We start from the raw sequence: 25,115 nt of genomic DNA, 5'->3' as shown, positions 1-25,115 counted from the left end.
TTCTCAACCTAGAGTGTTAGCCTTAAGCCTACATGTTTGTGCAATGTTGGTCACCATCAATATGTGTAATAAGACCACTAAGATGTATTCACAAATTTTATTTATTTCTTGAGTTGTATCTTTGGAATTTGTAATGTGTACATAATGAAAAAGATGTAATATTAGTTTATATTGTGATTTAAGTTAATTGTATCATCATTGTATTGTAACAATGATGAGATTGTACGTAATTTACAATATTTGATTTGTTATTCAATCTTGGTTTTTAATTTGGAGAGTAGAGATGGGTTTGTTAGAGCACAATTAGAGGAGTTGCTTGCAATGGGGGTCAAGAGCTTGAATGGTTGCTAAGGTAGCCCATTATGCATAGATAATCAAGTGAAAACCTAATATTTTTACTTGGAGGTACAAAAATATTAATTAAGATAATTATGTTTTCTACCCATTGCCATGATAAATCTCATACGAATCATAAATGAGTTAAAGAAGCCAAGTTGCCTATATGGTGTTCAAGTCGCAACTTGGCTTTGTGGCCTTCATGAAAGGATTGTCGATTCAACGTGAGTTCTCAGCTGGGGTCTAGGGTTATACCTATAATAAATATGTGAATGTCTCATGTCACATCCTCATTTTGAAATGTCACATAAAATGTCTCTCCTCTCCAAATACCTTATCTTCTTTTAGTCAAATAAACATTATTTCTATTTATTTTTGAAAAACAATGGTTTAGCATGTATTCAAGGTCACTTTTTTTTTTGTGCTTGATAACAATGAGTTTCATTTCTCAACCTAGAGTGTCAACCTTAAGCCTACATGTTTGTGCAATGTTGGTCACCATCAATATGTGTAATAAGACCACTAAGATGTATTCACAAATTTTATTTATTTCTTTGGTTGTATCTTTGGAATTTATAATGTGTACATAATGAAAAAGATGCAATATTAGTTTATATTGTGATTTAAGTTAATTTTATCATCATTGCATTGTAACTATGATGAGATTGTACATAATTTACAATAGTTGATTTGTTATTCAATCTTGGTTTTTAATTTGGAGAGTAGAGATGGGTTTGTAAGAGCACAATTAGAGGAGTTGCTTGCAATGGGGGTCAAGAGATTGAACGGTTGCTAAGGTAGCCCATTATGCATAGATAATCAAGTGAAAACCTAATATTTTTACTTGGAGGTACAAAAATATTAATTAAGATAATTATGTTTTCTACTCATTGCCATGATAAATCTCGTATGGGTCATAAAGGAGTTGAAGAAGCCAAGTTGCCTATATGGTGTTCAAGTCGCAACTTGGCTTTGTGACCTTCATGAAAGGATTGTCGATTCCACGTGAGTTCTCAACTGGGGTCTAGGGTTTGAAGTGGGATTGCTAGGGTAACCAAGGATACTAATTTGCATCATTCCATATATCTTTGAGCATATGTATTATTGTTGTATTGTATTATCCTTGATGAGATGATTGGAAGTTGTAAATGCAAACATACACAAATGATTATTCGCAATGTAATGTTAGAATTAGACTGATGATGATTTCCATTACCATGTAATCATCTGTTATATTGTTAAGAACAATTAGATTGAGGTTTCCAGATGAATTTAGTTTGTGATTGAGGTTCAGGTCAAGGAGCTTAAGTGTATAATTAATGTAATTTATCATTGATAGGTTAACATTATTGTAATGTTAGTTGCAATCTTTGTTTTAAAAATATATATACATTTCATTTTCCTAATTAATTGAGCTTCTCTCTTAGATTACATGGAAGGGGTGTCACATTTACACATCTTTAAAAAAAACTTTTATATGTAACAGACTTTTCAAAGAAAAATTCATCAAGTCTTTCTATCTCAAAAAATTAAAAGTCACAAGCTATAAAAACTCACCATATACTCTATTTTTCGTCCATGTATAGAAGCACCTATTTTTCTTTCAACAACACATTAATTCACTATTAGTAGCATATATAGTGCCTTATTTCTAATACACAAAATGCTCAAAATAAAATTGATAACTAGATTGAGGATGTCTAATCTTGGCTTAAGGGATGCATGTTTGTTTTACACATTAGTATCCAATGTTAAATTTGTCTCATTATTTACATAGGCTATTAAGTGCAAGGTTCTAAAATTCAACCATAAAGGCAATTTGGTTTATTACTTGTTTAACATTAAAAAACAATTTAGCTTTTATTTTAGGCAAGAGCTTACAATACAACAGAAAATTGGGAGCCTCTTACTTGGGAGGTTTTGGATTTGATTCCACTTGTTTTTGCAATTACTCATAATATAATTATCACGCACTCAAATGCATTATCCTATCAATTTTATTGTTTCACAAACATGGAATCTCAAATATGCATGATCAATATTGGAGTTCATTGTTCAATGTTTGTATCATAGATGTTATTGATGTTCAAAATCTAGCTTATTAAAAATACATAATGATGAAATCTATAATGCTTATTGCATGACCTATGGTTTATTTCTTTTTTATCAACTATATTTATTAAATACAATAAAACTTGGAATACTTATACCAACAAGATGAAATAAAACATTGATACAAAACAATCAATAATTTTTTTTATAAATATTTTAAATTTAACTTACATAGATATGATAAATCGTGTTTTTATATTTAATGATGTCTAATAATATAATCTTTGGAATCTTAAGTAAAAGAAATTAAAAATCTTTCAAATAAAAATATTTTTATAATAAACGTTTTATTTATTCATTTTTACAGATCAGAAGCATTAATTATTTCACCAATTTTTTTAAATTTTTTTAAATTTTTACAAACCTACAAAAGCTTCGCCCTACATTCTAAACTTGGAGAGTATCATGAGATTTACATGGTAAATCTTTTATAATTATTACTATTCACCAAAAAATTACTATTCACCAAAAACATCTCTATTATGGAATTCACAATCCATCAACTGCACATCACTTTCTTACCTAGTAAATGATGAGAAGATAAAATGCAACTATTTCTTTTATTGGACAAAAGTAAGATTGCAAATATGAATACTTCAATTTAGGCTCCTACCACAAGTTCTGGGTCTATGCGCAATTTTTTTCCAGTGAGGTTTGTTTTGGAAAAGATATAATTGTAAGGGCATGGTCGCGCATCTTAAAAGTAATAGTTTCAAGTAAATAGCAACTCTAGTTTCTGCATCCTTGAGAAATAGAAACTTAGTAAATTGGTAAAGGGCATAAAGAATTATCAGATCTTCATTATCGAAGTTCCAAAATGTTATTGTAATGAGCAATCCCAACGTTGTTCAAACAAGTAAATCAGGCCAATAATGAGGAATGATAATTTTGCGGATAGTTAGCAGTAGAACATTACTCTCTTAACATTTTCTTTAATAGCTGGTAAAGGTCGTACAGCCGCTCCAGCCGCTGTACGAGTGGCAGAAGTAGTAGCCACACTCCTACCAGGAATTCCACTATGTACGGATCCACTATCTGACATTTCTGGATCCATGTAGAAACGAGCTCGAAATGCGGCCAAATGCGCATAAAATGCTGGAGGAACTGCATTATGCAAATTACACGAATTCAATTCAAATAGTTTCAACTTGAAATAAATGCTTGAGAGTTGAGACCACTCGTATTGCATGGCAAAACCTTACCAATTGAAACAGAGCGCGTACATCGTGCATATCTGAAACAAAAATCCCAGTGTGTAATTGAACATGAGAAAAAGCTAACAGAAAACTTCAGGTTCAAATACGCATAATAAGAGAATGTCAATGCCATATATCCAAGGGAAAATTAAAATAGCAAGACTTAGATTGCAAAAACTTCAGTACATCGTAGATATAGTTTTCATGGATCCACTTCAAAGATAATTAAGAAACCATCATTAAAACCGAATCGAAGGAATAATCAATACGCATGTCCACAAAATCCCTGCACAACTACAGTGCTTACCATAAAATTATCTGTTTGTGAAAGGATGATTTAACATCCGTTTGATTTTATATGTAAGTGCTCGGATATAATCATTTAATTAAATCTTTTAAAGTCAAGGATGTAAAATAGAATTACAATATTGAATCTAAAATAACTAGTCTATACTAGCAGCCTATAGTTCAGGTTAAGTTCAAAATAAACAGTAATCACTTCTCTCACTGTAGTATGAATGCACAAGCCAAAGATACTATCAAGTTCAGGAAATGATTAAATGTGGCTAAATCTTCACCCTCTCTTTTAATTAATCCTAGTTGAACCAGCGCTTAAATATACTCGACTCCCCTACCTTGGACTAACCAAGCTATACCTTGCCTTTGCATTCTGCCTCGTCCTCTCCATTGCTGGCATCACTTTATGGCACAGCATCTCATGCTTCTCTCTATCAGATTTTTTTTCTTTACATTTCGGCAAATAAATCTGTGTCCCCTAAATAATTAAAAATTTAAATCGTCCAAATAAAATGACAGCTTAATATAGTTATTTAATAGAACAATTAAAGTGACTTTCTATGTCAATCAGATCCATATAAAATAAAAGTCACTTTATTTCTGCTAAGCATGGTGTCGTAAACACTAATGGTTAAGTGAATTATTATTTGGCAAACTAATGTAATTTTATGGCCGCTCGGATAACGCATTAAATATTGTTCAGGTTGCTTCCATATTGCCATGGAAAATAATAATGTCCGTGAGCAATTATTTTGATATTACTTAAGTTTCAGATTTCAGGAGAGTAGGTTTAAATTATGACTAATAGTCTCCTATAGGTCCCGATATACGCCCTGGTGTTTTCCCCTACAACCCAGGAATGTATTAAGGGGCCAATCTATTCAGCAGGCAAAAATATTTTGGGCTATACTTTGGCACGACTTGGAAACAAATTATATGAATATATCCTCAGTGCTTAATTGTTGTGGGACCCACTTGTTATGACTATGGAGTGGCATATTGGCTGTGTTGAAAGAAAGAAAGAATTTTTTTTCAACGGCCACAGAACTGAACATAGTCAATGGAACAGCTTGTCACTTTCAGCAGATAGAGTCTTCTTCTATCCAAAATGATGATGACTGCAGGAGGTATTTGAACAGAAGAGAGTTGACAGTAGTACTGATACTGGTAGCTACCTGGGGCGTGAGTATTTTCCATAGGAACATATCACCTTCATAGTAGTGTGAAAATATGTTGAGTCAAAGAATCAATGAATCCATGCCCTAGTCCTATCTACTGTTCAATACCAGGATTTCCACCACTAAATATTGATTTCCTCTATCAATTGTAATATGTGCTCATTGTAAACAGATGCAATCTTACCTTCAGCAATAATAAAGATGTGAGGTCCATCCTATTGATTAATCTATGGTGCAATTGTCAAAATCTACGCAAAGTCAGGCTCTGTTTTCTAATTTGGAGCTATATTCTAAGAGATAATGAGGAATTAAACTACCTGCAGGTGGGGATTTTGCAGAAGCAGAAGTCCGCCAAAGCCTCGTAAGTTATGCAATACTGAATTTTTGTGAGTTATTGCAACTTGTCTTGGGTGTCATTCACTTGCATTAAGGGAAATAAGTCCACCATTACATATTTGAAAGGAAACACGTAAGCTTCGTGTAATTTTTAAACATGTAAGTGGAATTTTTAGAGCCTGACTGCATGTCTTATCGTTAACTCAAAATGCATGTAAAAGACAACTTAAAACCCACCTTTTAATTGAAGATGCTAGTTTTCTAAGGCTAATACAAGTCCTTATTTTAAAATTTTAATGATGTAAGTGGGCTCATAAAGCCCGTTTACAAGAACTCATTATGACTTCATAAATATGAGCATACTGGTAGTTGGATTCCAAAAGCCCACCCACAGTATACATTTATTATTTAAAAAATAAGAAAGGTCTTGTAAAGACTCAGTAAAAGAGAAATTCCTTCAAATGCTTGTAATTGCATAGAAAAAGCCCATGCATATGAAGAAACTTGCAAAAGCTTGTTGTAAAGGCAAAGCGGCGTTTTAAATACACACTAGGCACATAACAGCAAGTCATAACGAATTGAGTCCATAGATTTCCAAGAACAATACTCCCAGCTGTTGTAATGCCAATTGCAAAGCCCGTAGCTGATCTTTTGCAGCTTGTATCCTGGACATACAAGCCCATCGAGTGAATTTTAGTCAAATTTTATGAGGAAAAGTTTGTTTTTAACTTGCGATGTCAATCACAAAGCCCGTCTAGGGCACAGAAGTTCCGAACACAAATTGCAAGGGAAAGAACTTGTCCAAAGTTACAACGTCAATGCAAATGCCCGCTCAAGATTAAAGACAAGTTTGCAACTTGTAAAGAGCAACACAAACTGTCTTCCTTAGAGTGTCGCTTTTCTCTTCTAGTGCAAGTTGGCTTGCATTCTTAACCTGAAACCACGTCTTGCATGTTTGAAAGAGTCTCCAAAGTGCTATTTTCGAGCATTTTGTTTCCCCTTCATGGCCAATTGTCACTAAATGCTTATGGACTGAGAATGCATTGATTTGGTGAGAGGATTTGGTCAAATTATTTTGCCTATATAGCTACAAATCAGAGTTCTTTCCCTAGATATGAAATTGTCAAAAATTTGGGGGATCTTTTTCGAGTTTAAAGACTTCTTCCTTAGTGCCTTGTTGTATGATTTTCAGTCCCTTAGACCCATTTATGGTCTCTTGTTGGACATTAATAATTCTATCTTATCTTATCTCATCTTGTTTTGTATATATGTTTTTGTCATTTCAAATCATTTTTACATTTGTGTACTCTTTGTATGAGAGTTTTGTTTTTTGAAACAATGTAAGTCCTTCCCCACTTTGAAATACAAGTTCTCGCCATGAAGAGAAAACTTCAACCATGCAATTTTTCCCCTACTAGCAAGAAATTAAACAAAAAACACATTTGTAAGTTTATCTTACCAAAAAAAAAGCTGAGTTTTCCCTTACTTATAGTTGGAGTGAAAAGCCCCACTTGCAAGTGTTTTTCAAACACAAAATGTCGTCTCTTTTTAACCTGCAAGTGGGCTTTAAAAATTCGTCTGCAGGCAGAATATCTTCCTAAAATGACTTGTAATTGGATTTTAAAACTCCAATTATAAGTAAGAAGTACCCTCACTTGTTTATATACGAACTTACATCTCATTCCTGTACCATATGCTTGCATTTAATCCACTTGCAGTGTCCATAGAAAACCCCACATTGAAAATCTATCTCTAGATAAGAACAATGCTAAAATCGAGAATGAGGCAAATTTTGAAGAGATCAATTATATGTCCATGAGTAAAACTATTGAAGGCAATCTAAAAGAGTGTCATCAACAGAATGTGGGTGTTAATGAATTCAAAACGGTCCATAACAATGTCCAAAGCTACCCACTTGATCAGTGTCATGATGCTTTAGGCAGTGATTCTCTTTGTACTACAAAATCTTTTCAAGTTCCTAGTCATGATTTTGATTCATCATTTACAAAGATACATACATACAAAGAGACATTCACTCCTTAAGGATCATGTTGTATTACACCATTCACATAAACAGATAGTGATGCACAGGCTTCATATCAATCTGCAAAGGGATCAAGGTTCATGAAGAATGTTCAAATCAAGAGAGAGAAAAATATGAAGATGAAGTAGAAGAGAACCCTTTACCACCTGATCCACAATCAGAATGTGAAAATGCGAGTCTTGAGAGTGATGGTCTTTCAAAGGTTCTCCCTTTACATGAATACCAAATTTTAAGCAAAGCTTCTCATTATGTGGATTCATTCAACTATTTTGGCACACAAGAGGGAGATCTCATCCTACGTACATATGATCATGCATGCCAACAAATGCAAGTTAAATGCAAGGAAGATGTACCTTTAAATCTAAAATACTGCTCAGGATTTTCAACAAGGACCGTGGTAATTGAAGAAGGCCTCCATGTATCAAAAAAGAGTCAAGGGCTTCATGATGATCGATCACAAGAAACCCAAGAAGAGGTCTTTCCAGATGGAGAAAAAGACCAAAATTGCATTCAAAAACTTGAGAATCTCGTACTTCAACTCATTCAAAATGAAGTCAAAAATGACATGTGACAAGATGCAGAGTGGATTCTAAGGTCAGAAGTTTTTGATGAGGCATGGCTATTCAGATATGTTTCCTTGTGCGAAGTAGTGGAATATATTAGGGATCTCAAAATTGGAATCCAAGGAGCAAGCCAACATTTCAATTCGCAGGAACCTGAGAGTTGTCATCTGTAAGCTTGATATGGATTTTATTTTCCTCAACCACTCAATTGATTTGCATGAACCATCTGGAGCTTGAGCTATCAGAGGTAGGTGTTGCCTGCCATGTACATATTTATAGTAGAAGTTTTCGTCATGTTAGCCCCATTTTTGGCTTCCCTCGAGTCTCTCTAGTTTATCCCTAAGCTACCTCCTTTGTTGATTTCCTTGTGACTCTATGCCATCTTTGATAAGATACTGATTATAGTCACCTCTAGGTGCTTCATTGCGTCCTTGTAGTTAGAGCCAGTTGTTGCATGTTGCCTTGTATAGCCAATTAATAATTTTATGAGTCAAGTTTTCAATGAAATCAATATGGCCCAAGTTTTGATAAAAATAAAATAGTTAAAATTATTTTTTGTAATAATTTTATATTATTTTCATTCTTACCTTCGAAACGAGCCCACCCGCATTGAAAACATACTTTATTTGCCCAAGTCATGCCTTGCTGCTTGAAACGTTATAATTCCTAACCAAAACACTTTCAAAATACATAAAAATGCTCAAATTATTAAAAGTTCTAACTCAAAAAGTTAGAAATGCTTAAAAATCAAGCATACATAACCTCATGAGTTACTTATGCTTAGAACTCGAGCACTCATAACTTAATGGTTCTCAATGCTCGAAAAATGAGCATTCATAACTCACTTTTCTAAGTTGCTCAAAAAAGTCAAATCAGCAACCAAAGTGCTCATGAAAGTCAAGTGATAACCATTGGAGAGGTTGCTCGTGCTCAAAAATCAAGTAGACAAAACTTAAGTCCTAAATGCCCACAAATCGAGCATTTCTAATTCTCAATTGAAGTTGCTTGACCAAGTCAAAGGCATAACCATCATGGTCAAAAATGGACCAAATTCATTCATCATTTTGAGTTATGAATGCTCAAAATCTGAGCAGACATAACCAAGGCATGGTTCAAGATACCCCAAATCCGAGCATTCCTGACTTGCATGCTCCAAGAAATACTTATCGACTCAACTGAAGGGTGCTTGAAATTACAATATGACAAATGTGAAAAATTAGTGAACTTGCTTGCTGTCATGGATGAAGGTTTCCCAATTTTGTTGCTCGATGGTCTGAAGAAGGTGGCTGTAAAGGCCAACCTTTTTTACTTTATCCTTGGATGGATTTATATTTCAGGCACATGTGAATGACTGTTAGTAAGCTTTAGCAACGACATATAAGGAAATCAAGTCTTTCAGTTTAATGGTAGCACAAAGGTGAAATGCTTTATATAGGTGCATAGACATTCCAAAGCATAGTGAATCTGATATGAGGAAATGCAGTGATTGCAAGTGTATGCAAGAATACTCAAATGAGGGATTGCGGTCGACTCCTCCAAATGGTTCGGCAAGGATATTGTAAACTGATTTAACTTTTGCCTTATATAATTTGCAAGCTAATAAAGGTCTGTCTTGCTCCGATTTGGTGTACACAGAGGATATATTAGCAACTTATGTGAAATTTGCTAGAAATTCTGTTCAATTTTGAGATTGTAGTTGTGGTTGTCATTGTTGATATGCACGCAAAATGAGGTATTGTGCATAAGACATCAACGGTATTTGACAATATGCAAAGTAACTATTTAAAATGTTGATGATTGGAGAAGTCGAGCAAGGCAAAGTGAAGTCTGTACGACAACTCTTCAGAGAAATGCTCATACGACGTATTCCAAGATTCAAGCTTTGAGAAACATGCACAATAACTGTATTACAAAATGCTTCAAAGAATTGTTATATACAAGTCAAATATGAAAGCATTAATGAGACCAAGCACATGAACCATACAGAACAATCTCAGTGATGTTAGCTCTAGGAATGAAATGAAATGATTTTGGGGCATACATTCTTTAAGAAGGTTTTTAAAAATTATGAATATCTTATCAGTCAATATAAGTTGAACTTCAGAAGCTCTGTGCCAGCGTCTTACCAACCTATGCCAAAATGGGGGCATTTAAATAGGCTATTAACATCCATGAAAGTACAAAGAAGGTGTTCGAATATATCACTATTTAAAATGATATTGCAAATAAAGTATGAGGTATGTGAACTGTGAACAATGATCAACTTCATGTTCATGGTAGTTGTATTTTATGCCTATGTCTAAAGATAGAGTATATCCAGGTGCTACAATAGTTGCTTGATAGAATTCCTTCAAACATGCACAATCTGAAGACACGGGTTAAAAGGGGAGTCAAAGACAAAGGATCCAAACAGTTCAACATAGTGCATCAAATCACAACACTTCAGCTTACAGTCTGTTATTGTATGGATCTCTCAAAGGCCAATTAAAGCTTAAAGAGAAAAGTGCATAAGTTGTTTAATCGGTGGCTTTGTAAAATAGAATGGCAGTTGGAAAATAATTCAACAAATGCCATAAATGCATTCATGGAATGCGAGTATGAATAGAGCAAAGTGAACCCAAAAAAGGCTGCCTGTCAATCGTTTGGTTAAATTCCCATGAGAAAAGAATAATTCTCAAATGTTGAATAGGTGCACAATAAGTGTGTGATCGAGCAACAATAAATGCCAAAGATGCCTAAGTTGTTCTTTAAGATGGTAAAGCTACTATTATAATGCAAAAATCCAATAAGTGGAAAGGCGATTCCCATGTGGATTGAAGGTTGTACTGATTTGTAAAACAGGGCAAGACGGTGATCCAGTTTGAAATCAGTCAAGTGATATTTAAGTTTCCAAAACATGGACAAGGAAAATATAGGAGAGATAGTAGTGCTTCCTGAATGTGGTGACAAGTGGAGAAAATTGCAAGTGTCGAAGACACAAAATGTAGATGTTTTCAACAATGTTTACTATTTTTCTGTTAGAATGGATTTCCTAGAAAACCAAGTGGTTTGTGATAATAGGAAGATATATCACTATTTCCATTTTTCTTTATCCTTGGTATTTGATAAAGAATCACTTCGCTCACATTTGGCAAAAGTTAAGAAGTTGACCACTTTGTGCAAAATTTGTGAAGTTCATAACCTTGTTCCAATTGTGCAAAAATGAGTTAGCTACTAACCCAAAAATGGTTGATTATCAAAAGGATGCCTACAAATATAAGGCAATTTCTTTATGTAAAGTAGGGAGAGAACTTGATGAAGGGGAAATGCTGGAGAGATCTGTTAAGGGACTTTTGAATTTGCATTATACACTCAGTGTTCTTGAACTTGTATATTTTCAAGAAAGTAATGAAGAACTCGTTTAGTCGTATGTCTTCAATGTGCTCATTGTTTATCGAATCACTTGCTACTCGTATGTTGAGTTAGTGATCTCTTGCATTATGATGCAATCAAATAGTCTTCATATTTGATAAAAATATTCATTCCATGGTATCTTATTATGAATATATCAAAATAGCATATATTTTCATACGTCAAAGTCTGTTATTCATGTTTTGTCATAATTACATTTCTCTTCTTGAAATCTCCTTGTAATCAATTATCCACTGTGATGTCCCTTTCGATATGCGTTGGTCTAACAATGGATTTTTCCCTATTCACTTTGTTTAGTTTTATGCTTTCTATCCTTTTGTGCTTTCAGGTGGAACGTACACAAAAATCACAAATACACTCATCTTACGAGGGAGTTGCCCCTCTCAAACACAAAGGAAGATTACAGGTTGATAGTGATCATTTTTAGTCTCTCCAACTGTTGGCACAGTTGTCATTGTTCGCAAAGTGAACAAGGTCAATTTCAAAGATAGTTTTATAGTGACAAATCTGTTTGCCAACAAGATCTTGTTAGAAAGTAAAGTCCACCAAGATAACCGGGGGGGGGGTTGAATCAGTTATCAGATCAATATAACTTTTATCAACCTTATTAATCCTTAAACATGTGATTAATATAATCAACAACCATAAGAAGATACGCATACACAATACTACCAAATATGTTAACTAGAGAAACCTTTGATCAGAGGGAAAACCCCAGTGGGAATGTACCCACAAAATGATGTACTAATATAAAAGTTCTTTGTAAGAGGATGGACTCTGTTAGGAGCCTATAAAATACATCTAGTACATATTAGTCCATGTTAGGAGACTTTGAATCCTTGTGAGGAGATTCCAACCCTGTTAAGGGTTGTTCAAACCTCGTTAGGAGTTGTAGAAGGTAGATGGACCCACTGTCCAAACAATTTTAGGGGCAAAAGCACCAAACTCACTGTCCAACTAGCCTCTATATTATTAATAATAGAAATGCAACTAATCTCAACAACTCGAACTCTTGCTCTATCCTCTTACTGTGCCAATACTACACCAAATACTTCTCAGATCTTGATACCATATCTTCAACTTCGCATCACACTAATCCATTTGATCGCTTAGTCACATTTACCAACTTCGCATCGCACTAAACTCTTTGATCGCTTAGTCGCATTTACCAACTTCGCATATTACTTTTACGATTCACACTTACACATAATTACATCTTTCATCACAAGAAAAATAAGCTTCCTTTATAGCATGTTCTCAAAATAATTCATTGAGTCGGCCTTGAGGATTTCCTAATTAATTACAATAAGACATCATTACGATAATACAATTCATTACATCTTTTCATAATTACAAAACATTGTCGGCTCATAGTCTTCACAACTTTTCACACTTTCAACCTCGAACCTTGCACACTTGCTCATCATTAGACTGTCTATTGTCACTGTCTAACTTTGCTCATCACGATTCTATCCCTATTTGGAGATATAATCCTAACACTAGAAACCACTTCTCAAGTACTCTATCTGCACACTGTCTTCTATAAATCACAAATAACTCTCACATATCTTCAACTTCCTGCACACGCACTTGTCCATGTCATCAAGACACATTGTAGAACATATCGTCAATTGAGCTTGACATCGTCATCAATACTCAATCTGTATGACCTCATTCTCTATATCTACTATCACAGTCATTACAAAAACAATACTATGTTGACATCAATGAGAAACACAGTCATGAATGCAACATGTTAATCTCCCAAATGTTCCAGCAATGCTTAGGATACTCCCCCAAAGGAATATCATCAGCATTCATGGTAACAGATCTTATATCTGAAACAACATCATAAATTCTACATACACCCATATTTGCACACCTCCAATTTCTTAATGAAGTTCATGAAGAATAAACTCAACGCATTATAGCTGGTGTCACTTTTTCAAATGATCAAATTTTTTTATTTTTTTTGGTCATATCCCTTTCAACCACAATACTTCTTTCGATTGACTAAGGATATTATAAACGATGAATTGCCGAAAGTTCTATTGAAAAAATGTTCAAATTTCATCCAGTGTGGCTTCATACATGCACCTCTAACTGCCACAACTTCCCAAGTTTACTTTTATTTTATTATGGTCAAATGACATTAATACTCCATATTACTAAACTAGACAAGAATTCAAAAGACTTTTGATTGCTGAATTAGCACTCATCATGGCAAAACATAATGATACAAACAGCCCTAATGTCTTCTCCGCTAAATAACACAACTTCGTGATTATTAATGTACTGATGGTCTCCACATATTTAAGGATTGTTATACAGCCTGACATGATACAGATTTTCAAATCATATATATAAATTCCTGTTAAATACTAGTGGCTCTCTTCTCTATTTGATACCATCGCTACAGACAATGTCTCAAGATTATGTACAATAAAATCCAATTGTTTGAGGATACTTCCAGATTGCTGTCAACATGGGACTTTCATTGACATGATTTGTTAAGAGGAGAGGTCAGCGTCTGTGTATCTGCTGACAACTTCTCGTCTTAGTTGCCGGATTCGAACCCTTGAGCTCGGGTCCGGTCGCGGACCCGGGTGAATCCGGGCGGACCTGTGACAAGTGGGGCCAAGAAGTGGCCCAAAAAAGCATAATTATTTTTTATTTTTGCCAAACCCTAAAGTAAGGCCTATTAGATGCATTTCATTCATCTAATCTCTCATTTGCTTTGTCATTTTGCTCTCTCATTTTGGTGTGTCCATTTTGCAAGTTTGAAGAGAAGGTTGTAGAGATTGTTTGTAGAGTCTCAAATCCTTCAAATATCACTACTGAGTGTTACAAGTATGCATTTGATCCTTCCTTTTGCTTCTTTCATAGTTTGTTTTTAGTTTTTTTTTTTTTATTTATTGTTGTAAATTTTTATCAAGTTTTGTATAAGTTTTGAAATTTTTTTTAAATTTGTTTTTATAGATTGCAAGAATCCAAGAATGAGTAGTCAGGGTTCAGTGGGTGGGGTAGGATCCCAAAGATTTAAAATTGATAAAAGCTCTCCTTTGTGGAAGTATAAAACAAGAATTGAGCAATGTGCTGGTGGGGGAGGGTATATATGGAAATGCAATTTTTTCCAAAACCAATATAGAAGCTCCTATTTTTGGGTTAAACATCATTTGATAGGTCCACTAGGTTAAGGGATTTCCATGTGTGAGGGGCCCCCAGAGGGAGGTAAAAAAGGGTTGCCGACTCCTCAAATAGCAGGCATGTTAAAAGAACAAGAAGAGCCTGATAAGTTAGTGTCAAAGGCAAAAAAAAGATAAGTCAAAGCAAAAACCACCAACACCACCCTCTCAAACAATCAGTAAACCACATCCCTTCCTACCTACCCCATATATGGATGAAGATGAAATAGAAACACCCACATCTCGCAAGAGAGGCCCATTAGATACGGCATTTGAAAATGACAAGAGAGAAATTGCTGACATAAAGATTGGGCGTTGCCTCAGTACAAATGGTGTTTCATTCAATCTAGTGAGATCCCCTTATTGGAGAGAGATGGTGAAAGCAATAAATGATGCACCTCATGGTTACCAATCTCCTGGATATGAAAAGTTGAGAACCACCATATTGCATAAGAAGAGAAAGAATGTAGAAAACCTCCTCAAACCAATAAGAGATTCTTGGATCCAAATGGGGGTGAGCATTCTCTGATGGATGGAAAGATTGCAAAAACCGTCCATTAATAAATGTGATTGCTGTTTGCCCCAAGGGGGCAATGTTTTTGAAGGCGGTTCATTGTGAAGGGCAAGTAAAGGATGCAAATTTTATTGCTCGACTTCTCATTGAATCCATAGAGTCCGTGGGAGCTGACAATGTTTGTAAGGCTGCAAGTGCTTTGGTAGAAGCACGATATGAGCATATCTTTTGGACACCATGCACTGTCCACACCTTGAACTTGGTGATGGAAACAATGGGCAGCCGAATTGAATGGATGAAAAATGTGTATGAGGGTGAGAAGATCCAAATGTTTGTGACAAACCACCATATGTCACAAGCAATTTTCAGAACTTTCTCCTACTTGGAATTATTGAAGGTAAATTTTAAACTTTATTTAGCTTCATTTATCATTTTAATTTTTGTGTCATACTTTACAAAATTTAATACATATTCTTAAATTTTTGTGTTATCAACTTATCATATTAACTTACAATTTGAATTAACATGGTAATAGGTTGCTGAAACAAGGTTTGCTTCACACACAATCGTCCTTAGACGACTTGTGAGGGTGAAAGAGGCATTGGGTCAAATGGTTATTAGCAACAAATGGGGTGGATGGAAGCAAGCTGATACAGAAAAGGCCAAAACTGTAAAGGATTTGATCTTGAGTGATGATTTTTGGAATAGGGTGGAATATGCATTAGAACTCACCGAGCCCATCATGTCTATGCTTCGGTATGCCGACACGGATGAGCCTTGTTTGGGGAACATATATGATGCCATGGACTCCATGCTAGAAAGAATGAAATCAGTAAGTGTAACATCCCGATTTCTTGGGTCTAAATTAACATCTAACATAAGCATAAAATACAGTTATAACTTCGATTTCATAAGAAGGCAGTTACATCATTCATGTTCATGTGAAGAAGAATTACCGTTAAAGTCAGTTAAACAAAAATTTCTTAACTAAATACTTGAAATACCTTTTAATGAAATTACTTCAGAAATTGAAATCACAAACCTCGGAAAACTGAGACTGAAAAACATATAAGTATGTTTCTCCAACCACCCGGTTAGTCCACAAATACACTATAACAATTTCTCAAATCGACTGCTATCTCAAAAATCATTTGATGAATACAACTAAATAACACTATAACATAAATTAGGGCATCACATATCAACTTACCAATCAGAGCATCAATTACCTTCGGTTTATTTAGGGCTTCTGATACCGCTTTACCACTTAGGGCTTCCGTGACCACAGATTCAATTTAGGGCTTCCGTGACCACGGATTCAACTAGGGCATTTGATACCATGCATTCAGTTAGGGCTTCCAATACCACTGTATCAATTAAGGTTCCAGTTGTCACACAATCAATTAGGGCTTCGGATTTCTTTTTCTTTCGAATGCTTACCTGTGACAATTTCTCAAGATTAGATAATTACTTATATTCAATATTCATTTATATGAAAATAAAATAATGATAACAATGAAATACTTCAATTTAATCTTACCTTCTCATAAACCAAAAATGATAATACCTGTTTTCCGATAAACAATTGATTTCATGGCTTATCTCTGTCTGACGCATATACGACATCTTGAGAGAGGTGAAACATTGTCAGGGGCTTTACCACCCAACCTCGGACCACAGTTTATTCCCGCACGATCTCTAACGAGAAAGGCCCTCCCTACCCGGAACTGACAGGGAACATCTTTCCATTCACTGGGCATCATGATATATAACACGCCATACGACTTGGCAGCAGGAGATCATCATAAAAGGAATATGCATGAGCTAATGTTAATATTTATCATATTTTATATTATTCTGATGACAACTTTGATTTCTACACCTCCTCACCTTATTCAAGCCTCCAAGCCAGTGATTCTCAGGTGTATAATGATATTTTACAACTTCTTCACCACATACTGGCATCATTACTTGATGAATTACTCGGTGTTTGGTTTTATGGTAATATTTTCATCTTTGCATGGCATGAAAGAATGTATTAACTCTCTAAACTAAATTTAACTGCTCTCAACTTTCATTGCATTTCAATCTCTTGTAAGCGCGGTTTGATACGCTCTTGAGAATTAAGATACATCTATGATAAGAACAGTTTCCATTATCTAGAATTCTATTACTGTCCAATCTGATTCAATTTGTGATTATATTAATTCCAAAACGGTGGATTTTTCTTTAATGACTTCTTATTCATTCCAGATTATGTAAAAAAATGTAGGAATTTAGATTCTAAACTTCAAAGCTTTTCCATTCATCATTGAGACAATTCATGGTTTAAGGGTCAATCAATGTTATGAACAAAATTTCGATGTTTATATAAATAAGAGAAAACATCAGATTTATATGTGTAATCAAAAAAATAAACAACTGATTCTACTAAGTAGGCGACAATCTCTACCAGGATTATGACAAAATTATGTACTTAATATTTGTTACCTTATCTCAAGGAAACGTCAACTTAAAAAAGGAAAAAAACGACATTCTTTACACTAGATTCACTGCCTTCTTATTGACGACTTAAGGTACGAACCTGGAATTCCAAAAGTATTCAGGGAGAAGAAAATAAAAGTTTACTGGAACAGAGACAAACTCGGCAAGAAAGATAATGGTTCAGCAACCTTCCCAATCTATTCGAGCACATCCCAGTTTGTACACAGACCCTCCTACCTTGATCACAAAGGTCAAAAAACTCTCACACCGGGCTCTTAAACATTTCACAGGCCTCTTATAAAAGAAATGCATGCCTTTCAAAGCCATTTGAGGGCCTCCAAAAGAAGATGATTGCAGGAATGTATAAATCCCAAAACGCTATTACAGGTGACCTCCCGCGGCTAGAGGTAATAATCTCCATTCTCCTTGAACTGATGGTTTCATAGAAATAAACCAAAATTTAAATTGTTGGGTTCCGTACGGTCTTGACAGAAACTAAGCACTGTATGGCCCTCTTGTGCAACAGGGGAGAAGGAAGACCAATGCTATCATCGTACAGATGACACATATAGGAAACACTATACAAACATAGAAGAAGGCGTGGATCATAACCACACACCGTACGACCGACATGAATAGGAGGTGGACATCACCGTACATCGTATAGCTAGCAAAAAACAAGAGATTGTGGTTGGCATAGAGAAGTTGTTATTGATCATTGTCGTACCAAAGGCAATGGGCAATGTCGTACAGCTGAAATAGCATATTAGAAACGACTTTGTACTGTATAGATTCAAAGGGTGCAGTATTGACAAAAGGAGCATTAAGATCCACCGTACAACAACAACAAAAGGGCATAAAACAAAGTAGTATAGATGCAAGTGTGGATGTAAATGAGAAGCAATAAAATTCAAAGAACTAATTCACAGGAGCCGTACAGAAGCAGAAGAACTCCAGGGAAAGTTGTACGGAGGAGTCCAGCAACTCACCTAACGATTTTTACCCTCTTAACACAAAAAGGCAAGGGAAGTGGCAGTTATGTATTCAATTAGAAAGAGGGCTTGGAAAAAGATGTTGGAGGAAGATACAACGACTACAACCATGAACAGAGACATGAAGACCTTGCTATTAGGAGTGTGTGTTGCAAGAGGCACAAGCACATGAGCAAGTAAAAAGAACAACACAGCCAGCTGCAACTGATCATCTCACAGCACAGAATGTCTCATTTGAGGGTTTGAATGGAGCAGAATGCAAGAAATGGTGGCAAGAGACACCTGATATCCATCTGGTGAAAAATAGCATTCGAAAGGCATAAGTTGAATGGCCAATACAGATGCCTGTATTTTGCATTCAAGACTACGAAGGTTTCCTGCGCACAATGATAGAGACATACGATAGATTCTCTCAAACCAATTCGTTCACCTATCTTGGACGCGACCTTGTAATATCATTCAAAGCACCCGATTTCACAAGGGTATTCAAAATACCTCGTCATGCACAAGGTGGAAGGAAAATCAACAACAAATCGAAAAAATTGAGTTGAGAGGTGAAGGCACAACTAATACAGTTGGTATGTGGGGATGTAACACAAATGGAGAAAGAAGCCCTCTTGGACACGCCGAAGGGTAAAGGACTAAGGAAGTCCAATGTTCAGGAAGAGCACTGGCGTTGTCTTATGGACTTAGTAAAGAGTGGCCTCACAGGATCCAGCCATGCTTCAGACATTTCATTCCCACAAGTCACGATGATGAACGGGATCATACAGGAGAGTGTACAATTGGGCTACACTATTGGCAGAAAGGATGTACGAATTTATGACATTGCAGCATAAAACATTCTACATGCCGCATTACGCAATGGGATTGTTCTTGGAGGCAACAACGCGAATGACTCCCCATGACAAGCTAGAGGCCAAGCTTAGGCCACTCGCGTCAAGCAGCGGAGACACCTTGACACACTTGGCAACAAGAACACGGTTGGACAGAAGCAACCAAGATCAGGTGGAGGAGATACTAATAGTGGTCGACAAGAGTGAGACTAATGGGGAGGACGAAGAAGATGACAAGGAGGTGTAAGTGATTACATCGACACCATTACTATTTATGAACTCTCGACAACGAGACACTTGGTTCTAGTGGGTACAAACAACATGCATATCCCAAGGTTTGGTCAATTCAAGTAGCCCATGATGATGACCCCAACTACTGTTGCGGTTCAGCCAACTACAAAGACACCACCCATTCCGGAGGCCATAGCCATAGTGGGGACAAAGTCACATCCGTCACTGATGACGACAGTCGTTTCAGAGGTGACAATTGAGTTACCTGAAGGGGTTGCTCGAGAGACTTTGCTAATCATACCAAAGGTAAGGGCTGAGATACTTATACTTGTTGATGAGATAGACACTCAAGAGGGAGCGATGGAGATGGAAACAGGTGAGGATTTGAGGACACCCGGTGTTCACTTGGATGTAGTGAGTTTGGATGCAGTGGTTATGTTGGATGCAGCGTTGTTAGCAACGCCAGTAGAGGAGCCGAACAGAGAAAGTAAATCTTAGAGGTTGAGCACGTACTTGAGTACGAGCTTTAACCGCAAACCAATACCATGAGCGACATGCATTCTCACATCTGCGCTGGAAGTAGCCCTAGAAGGAGATCATGTAGGAAAGCAGACACAGGAGAGTCACCCGACGCAAATCGATGGGATACCACGCTTCTCCATGGAGAGCACTATTGAGCGGATGGTAGAGGCAGTGAAGATGGCAATGGGCAACCAACAGTGTACAATAGGGCCAGATGCAACGATGGGAGAGGGTGTGGAGGCATTTAACCCTACTATGGCGACTTGGGCTTGCCGAGTGGCCTCTGCACAAACACAGGCCTTGAATTCAATGGTAAAGGAGCTAGAGCACATCATATCCCTCATGAGAGTAGGGTGCCCAATTGCCTTTTCAATGTGCTTTGAGGGGCGTGGGTGGCCCAGAGTCGAGACTTCAGAGATGCGCGAGGATTGGGCCAATACGAGAGACTCGGTTAGGGAGAGCTGCATAGAGGCTCTGACTCACGAGATAGTCTGGATATATAGGGATGCTTATTATGCCCTTTGGAGGAGCCAGGCAGACTAGGCAGCAGCAAAGAGGGCTCAAGAGGAATCAACTACCAGGTTATCAGCGATGAAGGCAAAACTAGTTGCAGAGAATACAATTCGGGAGTCGGAGAGAGCAACTTGGGAATCTGAGAGGACAACATTTTTGGCCCAGCAGAATCAACTACAAGAAGTGGCAGCAGAGAAGGAGACCGAGCTTGGAGAGATTGTTGAGATGATGCAATTAGCCTTGGAGATTCAAATGGAGGCTAAAGCAAATTTGAGGATACAGACTCGGCAAGTGCGTGAGCTACGAGTGGAGTTGAACGAGCTTAGAGCACAGATGTCTACTACACCAGAGACGCATCACTCTTTCCAGTTGTCTAAATCTTGACGTAATTAGTGTTTGAGTTATAGTTTGAGTGTTGTTGTAAAAGTTGTCTCTATTTTGTCGTCCAGAGACGACTTTACTTTTTGGGGGGGATGATGTTGTCAGTAAAAAGTATTATAGCCAACGGGTAGAATTGGTATCCAAAAGGGCATGTGACGGTTGAGTCACCCCTAAGGGAAAGTATATGTACATCGTCTGAATGGACTATTGGATCATCATTATCATTGTAATCATTGTACTTGGAATGGGATATTGCATATATGAATAAAGTCTTTGTTCTATGTTACATCTTAATCAACTAAATGCGATAAGTATTTGTTTACCTTGTACAGTAAACAAAAGGAAACAAGAAAAGAATGCTTAAGGATATGATAGGATAAATAAAATCAGTAATAAAGAGAGAAATTTAATGTTTCATAAAAAGAAAGATTAGATAATACAAAAAAAGAAAAATTTAATGTTACAGAAAAAGAAAGATACAATGTGACATAAAAAGAAGTTTTTATACAGATCTGTCAAGGTTTCATGAACAGATTTGGGTGCCCAAGATATTTTAGAAATCTTCAATTTTGAGAACCAAAAAGCAGCACCATTTTAAAGTAGATTTTATTACTGTTTTATGGATATTAATGAAATAAAAAAGGAAAATGAAGTTTAAGAAGGTTTTTGTTAAAATGAAAATAACAAATAGAGTGATGAGAAAAATATGAAATGCATATTAATGAATATTGAGTAGATACAGATAAGTTTTTCAACAAAAGTTTGTTGGAAGTTTCAATGTCCCTTTTTTATAGAATTTGGACACTACTTGATATTTCACAATTCAAAGAATATAAACAAATAGCTGATAAACAAGATTCTATTATATGATGCTAAATTCCAAATGCATATGCTACTTACAATAGATAATGACTGATAATATTATGAATCTTAATTCCAAATGCATGCACTGCTCTATAATGATGATAATTGCACAGCAATATATCAATAGTATATGAAGTCTGATATGCAGATAAAGATATGCTCAAATAACCTGGTAACATTGTCAGAATAAATGATGGATCACGTGAAAATTTAGGCTGTCTTGGCATAATAACAATGTGTGTTGTTTATTATACAGGTTGTGTCTGGTGTGTCGATATCAACTCTAAACAATTGAGGTCATCTCTGATATATCGATTGAACAATGGAGGTTGTCTCTGATATAATGATAGTGAATATGCTTTAGTAGGATGTTGTCTCTGGCTGGCACTTGCACTGTGGGTTGCCAAAAGCTATCCAATGCTCTAAACAAAGCAATGCACGAAGGGATATGTTTACATTATATTCTTAATTCCACAATGATTATTGAAATGAATGATTTCAATATCTCTATAAATTTAGAAATACCAAATAGTCTCATTTGTTTCTCTCAAATAGTCACCTCTCTTCTAAATTATGCCTCCTCATTACACTTACTTATTGTATCATTTAGTTATCTGTCAACTTATATACGAAGTGCTTCCACTTCTTAGATAACCACTCTCTTAACATTTGTTAACATCGTATCTGCTAGTTCCCCTTTAATTGTTGCGTCTGAATTTGGAACGTACTTGTGTTGTTTGTTTGGTAACATAGTCGATGAGTCATATTTGATAGATGATAATTGAATACTCAACCATGTAATTTGGATTGTGTCGTTATACTATATGTTTGACTTGATCATAAGAGCCCAACAAGATTATTAGCACAGTCATCGTAACTCTCCATGTATTGACCTGATATCCTTTTCGGCTGGTAGTGATATCCTTATTAGCCACTGACATGGATGTTGTCTACATACACGACTTCCAGGCTTGGCCACGGTGTGTTTGACTGGAGGACCTATTACTACCTCCTACAATAGATATATCTTAATTCTCAAAAGATTGTGATAGTCATTGTCATTGGAAATCATCATGCCATCTTTCTGAATCATTGTTCCTAAATGAGAATATTAGTTAACATCGAATAATTACCAAATTTATCTTAGTTTGGGTTATTAATAGATGAAGCTCGCAACTTTGAGTTTTGCCCATTAATCATCTCTTTGATTCAATATATGCTTATACGAGTTGGTATGTGCTTTATCATTCCTTCTTCCGTTCAATGTTCAATTCCACATAATCGGTGCTTTAGCAAAATAACAAGTATAGTCATCAGTAGCCAATGTCTCTAATTTGGCATCAACTCTCTGTCATCATATTGCTTATCCCATGAAAGGAGTTGGTCATTATTTCTCTATATATTATTGTCCATTTGACTGTGTGTATAATCAACAGACTAGTGATCTGCATAATTCTTTGCAATCATTATAAGACTTCATGAAATTGAGCTACTTAGTTAGCGGAATGGGGACATTACAGAGGTTGGTGCCTCATACTGAGTTAGTGCTCAAAGGGAGTTGGTGCCTTGTAAATTGGAGCTCATATTTGTATGATCAGTGTCTTATGTGGGTTGTTGGCCACAATTTATAAGAAATTAATAAAAGCAATATTTTGCCATGACTTTTTCCCTTGGGGGATTTCTATGTCGGTGCTTGATGTTTTTGAAGTTACATTTGCGGATTCAAAATAAGTATTAGAATTCCTCCTAATACTAATTCAGTCCACCCACTGTCTTGCTCCTTAGTATTAGGTGTTCTTCAAGTAATGTGTATAAGGAGCTCTAAACCTATTGTTCGCCAACTACTGCCACTACAAATTGCCCATGCTTGAATCTCAGCTCAAAAAACACCCACATAGTCCTTGCTTGCATTAAAATAATTCTTTGAAACTCACATGCATCCTGTGCAAATAGGATTTTCAAGGATTATGTGACCTGCTGCTCTATGCCTGTTCTCACTTAAACTCACCATAAACTATGCCAAGCTTCCTTGAAAACCTCCATAAATCCTCCTATAACTAGTGGTAAATCTTAAAAACCTTGTTTTGAAACCCTAGGCACCGTAAAAGCAAGTTCTTGAAGAATGTTTTCCAAATCTTAATTGCAAAAGAATGTTTTCCAAACCTTAATTGCAAAAGTACTATTTTTTGGTGTTTCAAAGAAAAGAATATCTAAGAATACTACAGAAAAAACCATCTCAAAATTGCAATATGACCACCATATTTAGCAGCTATAGGGTTCACTTTTAGACTAAAATGCCCTTTTCCGTTAAAAATGATATTTTAGTCCAAGTGGTTGAAATAATTAATTTAAGCATAGTTGGCAAATTTTAATTGGGCAAAAACACAATAGACCCAAAAAAAATTTGACTCACCAAAGGCTCCAAAAAAGTACACAAAAAAATTGGCAATTTCTTAAAAGTTGTTTTCTTTTACAAAGTTCAATGAAATGCATCCGATGAATCCATATAAGGGTACAAATGTGTTTCATATTAAATTTAATTGATTTCAACACAAGTTGAGACAAAAAAACATCATTATGCAAAGTCCTAACTAATAAAATAGTTAACTGGATTATGATATACAATGATTGCCTCCGAAAATAATCATCAAAATTCACTAGTTCCATTATACATCATACATCTTCATTTTCTCTAGTCTATTGCAAACTTAGAGGTTCTAATACTTGCACTCCATTGCAACTCCTTGCTTGGCTTTGAATGTTGTGTTTGTGGCACCAACTCAACCTCTATCCTACTACTAGATGGCAAGGACGACTCCTCCTCGTCAATATCGCCAAAAGACAATCAAATAGATTCCTTTGTTAAAGCCACATCCTCTATTGCCTGCCTCTCCAAATAAAAAATCTCATATGTTATAAACAATAGGCTAACCTCATATTATCTTGCTAAATCACTATAAGGATCATTGTCATATAAATAGATGTCATCCCTTTATTCATCCTCTACCTTTCTCCCAAGAAATTGAAGCCTATGTTGTACCATTTACTACAGTGTTACAAGGCTCAAACTCGACAAGCTAATTTTTTACTCAGACTCGGACACAGCAAAATCTCGGCAAG

The 25,115-nt window shown here is 35.8% G+C and overlaps 1 protein-coding gene across 5 annotated transcripts in view; it reads right to left on the bottom strand.

The window, feature by feature from the left end:
• Window positions 1-2,981: 2,981 nt before the first annotated feature.
• LOC149567638 (protein argonaute PNH1-like) overlaps window positions 2,982-25,115 on the bottom strand; it is a 164,546-nt gene continuing 142,412 nt past the window's right edge. For 4 of the 5 annotated variants that reach the window (XM_089820887.1, XM_089820886.1, XM_089820889.1 and 1 more), the window contains exons 22-23: window positions 3,651-3,682; window positions 2,982-3,552 (exon numbers count right to left, since the gene is read on the bottom strand). In XM_089820887.1, coding sequence (XP_089677013.1) covers window positions 3,347-3,552; window positions 3,651-3,682 — 238 coding nt within the window. In that variant the 3' untranslated portion in view covers window positions 2,982-3,346. Of the gene's footprint in view, window positions 3,553-3,650; window positions 3,683-16,401; window positions 16,613-25,115 lie in introns of all 5 variants that reach the window. The other variant, XR_016362452.1, reaches the window with a different exon arrangement.

Source organism: Cupressus sempervirens, chromosome 3, assembly GCF_028749045.1.
Source record: "Cupressus sempervirens isolate cs-2001-9-10 chromosome 3, ASM2874904v1, whole genome shotgun sequence".
Classification (NCBI taxonomy): domain Eukaryota; kingdom Viridiplantae; phylum Streptophyta; class Pinopsida; order Cupressales; family Cupressaceae; genus Cupressus; species Cupressus sempervirens.
Note: the sequence above shows the minus strand (reverse complement) of the source record. Positions and strands in the feature narration are given on the sequence as shown.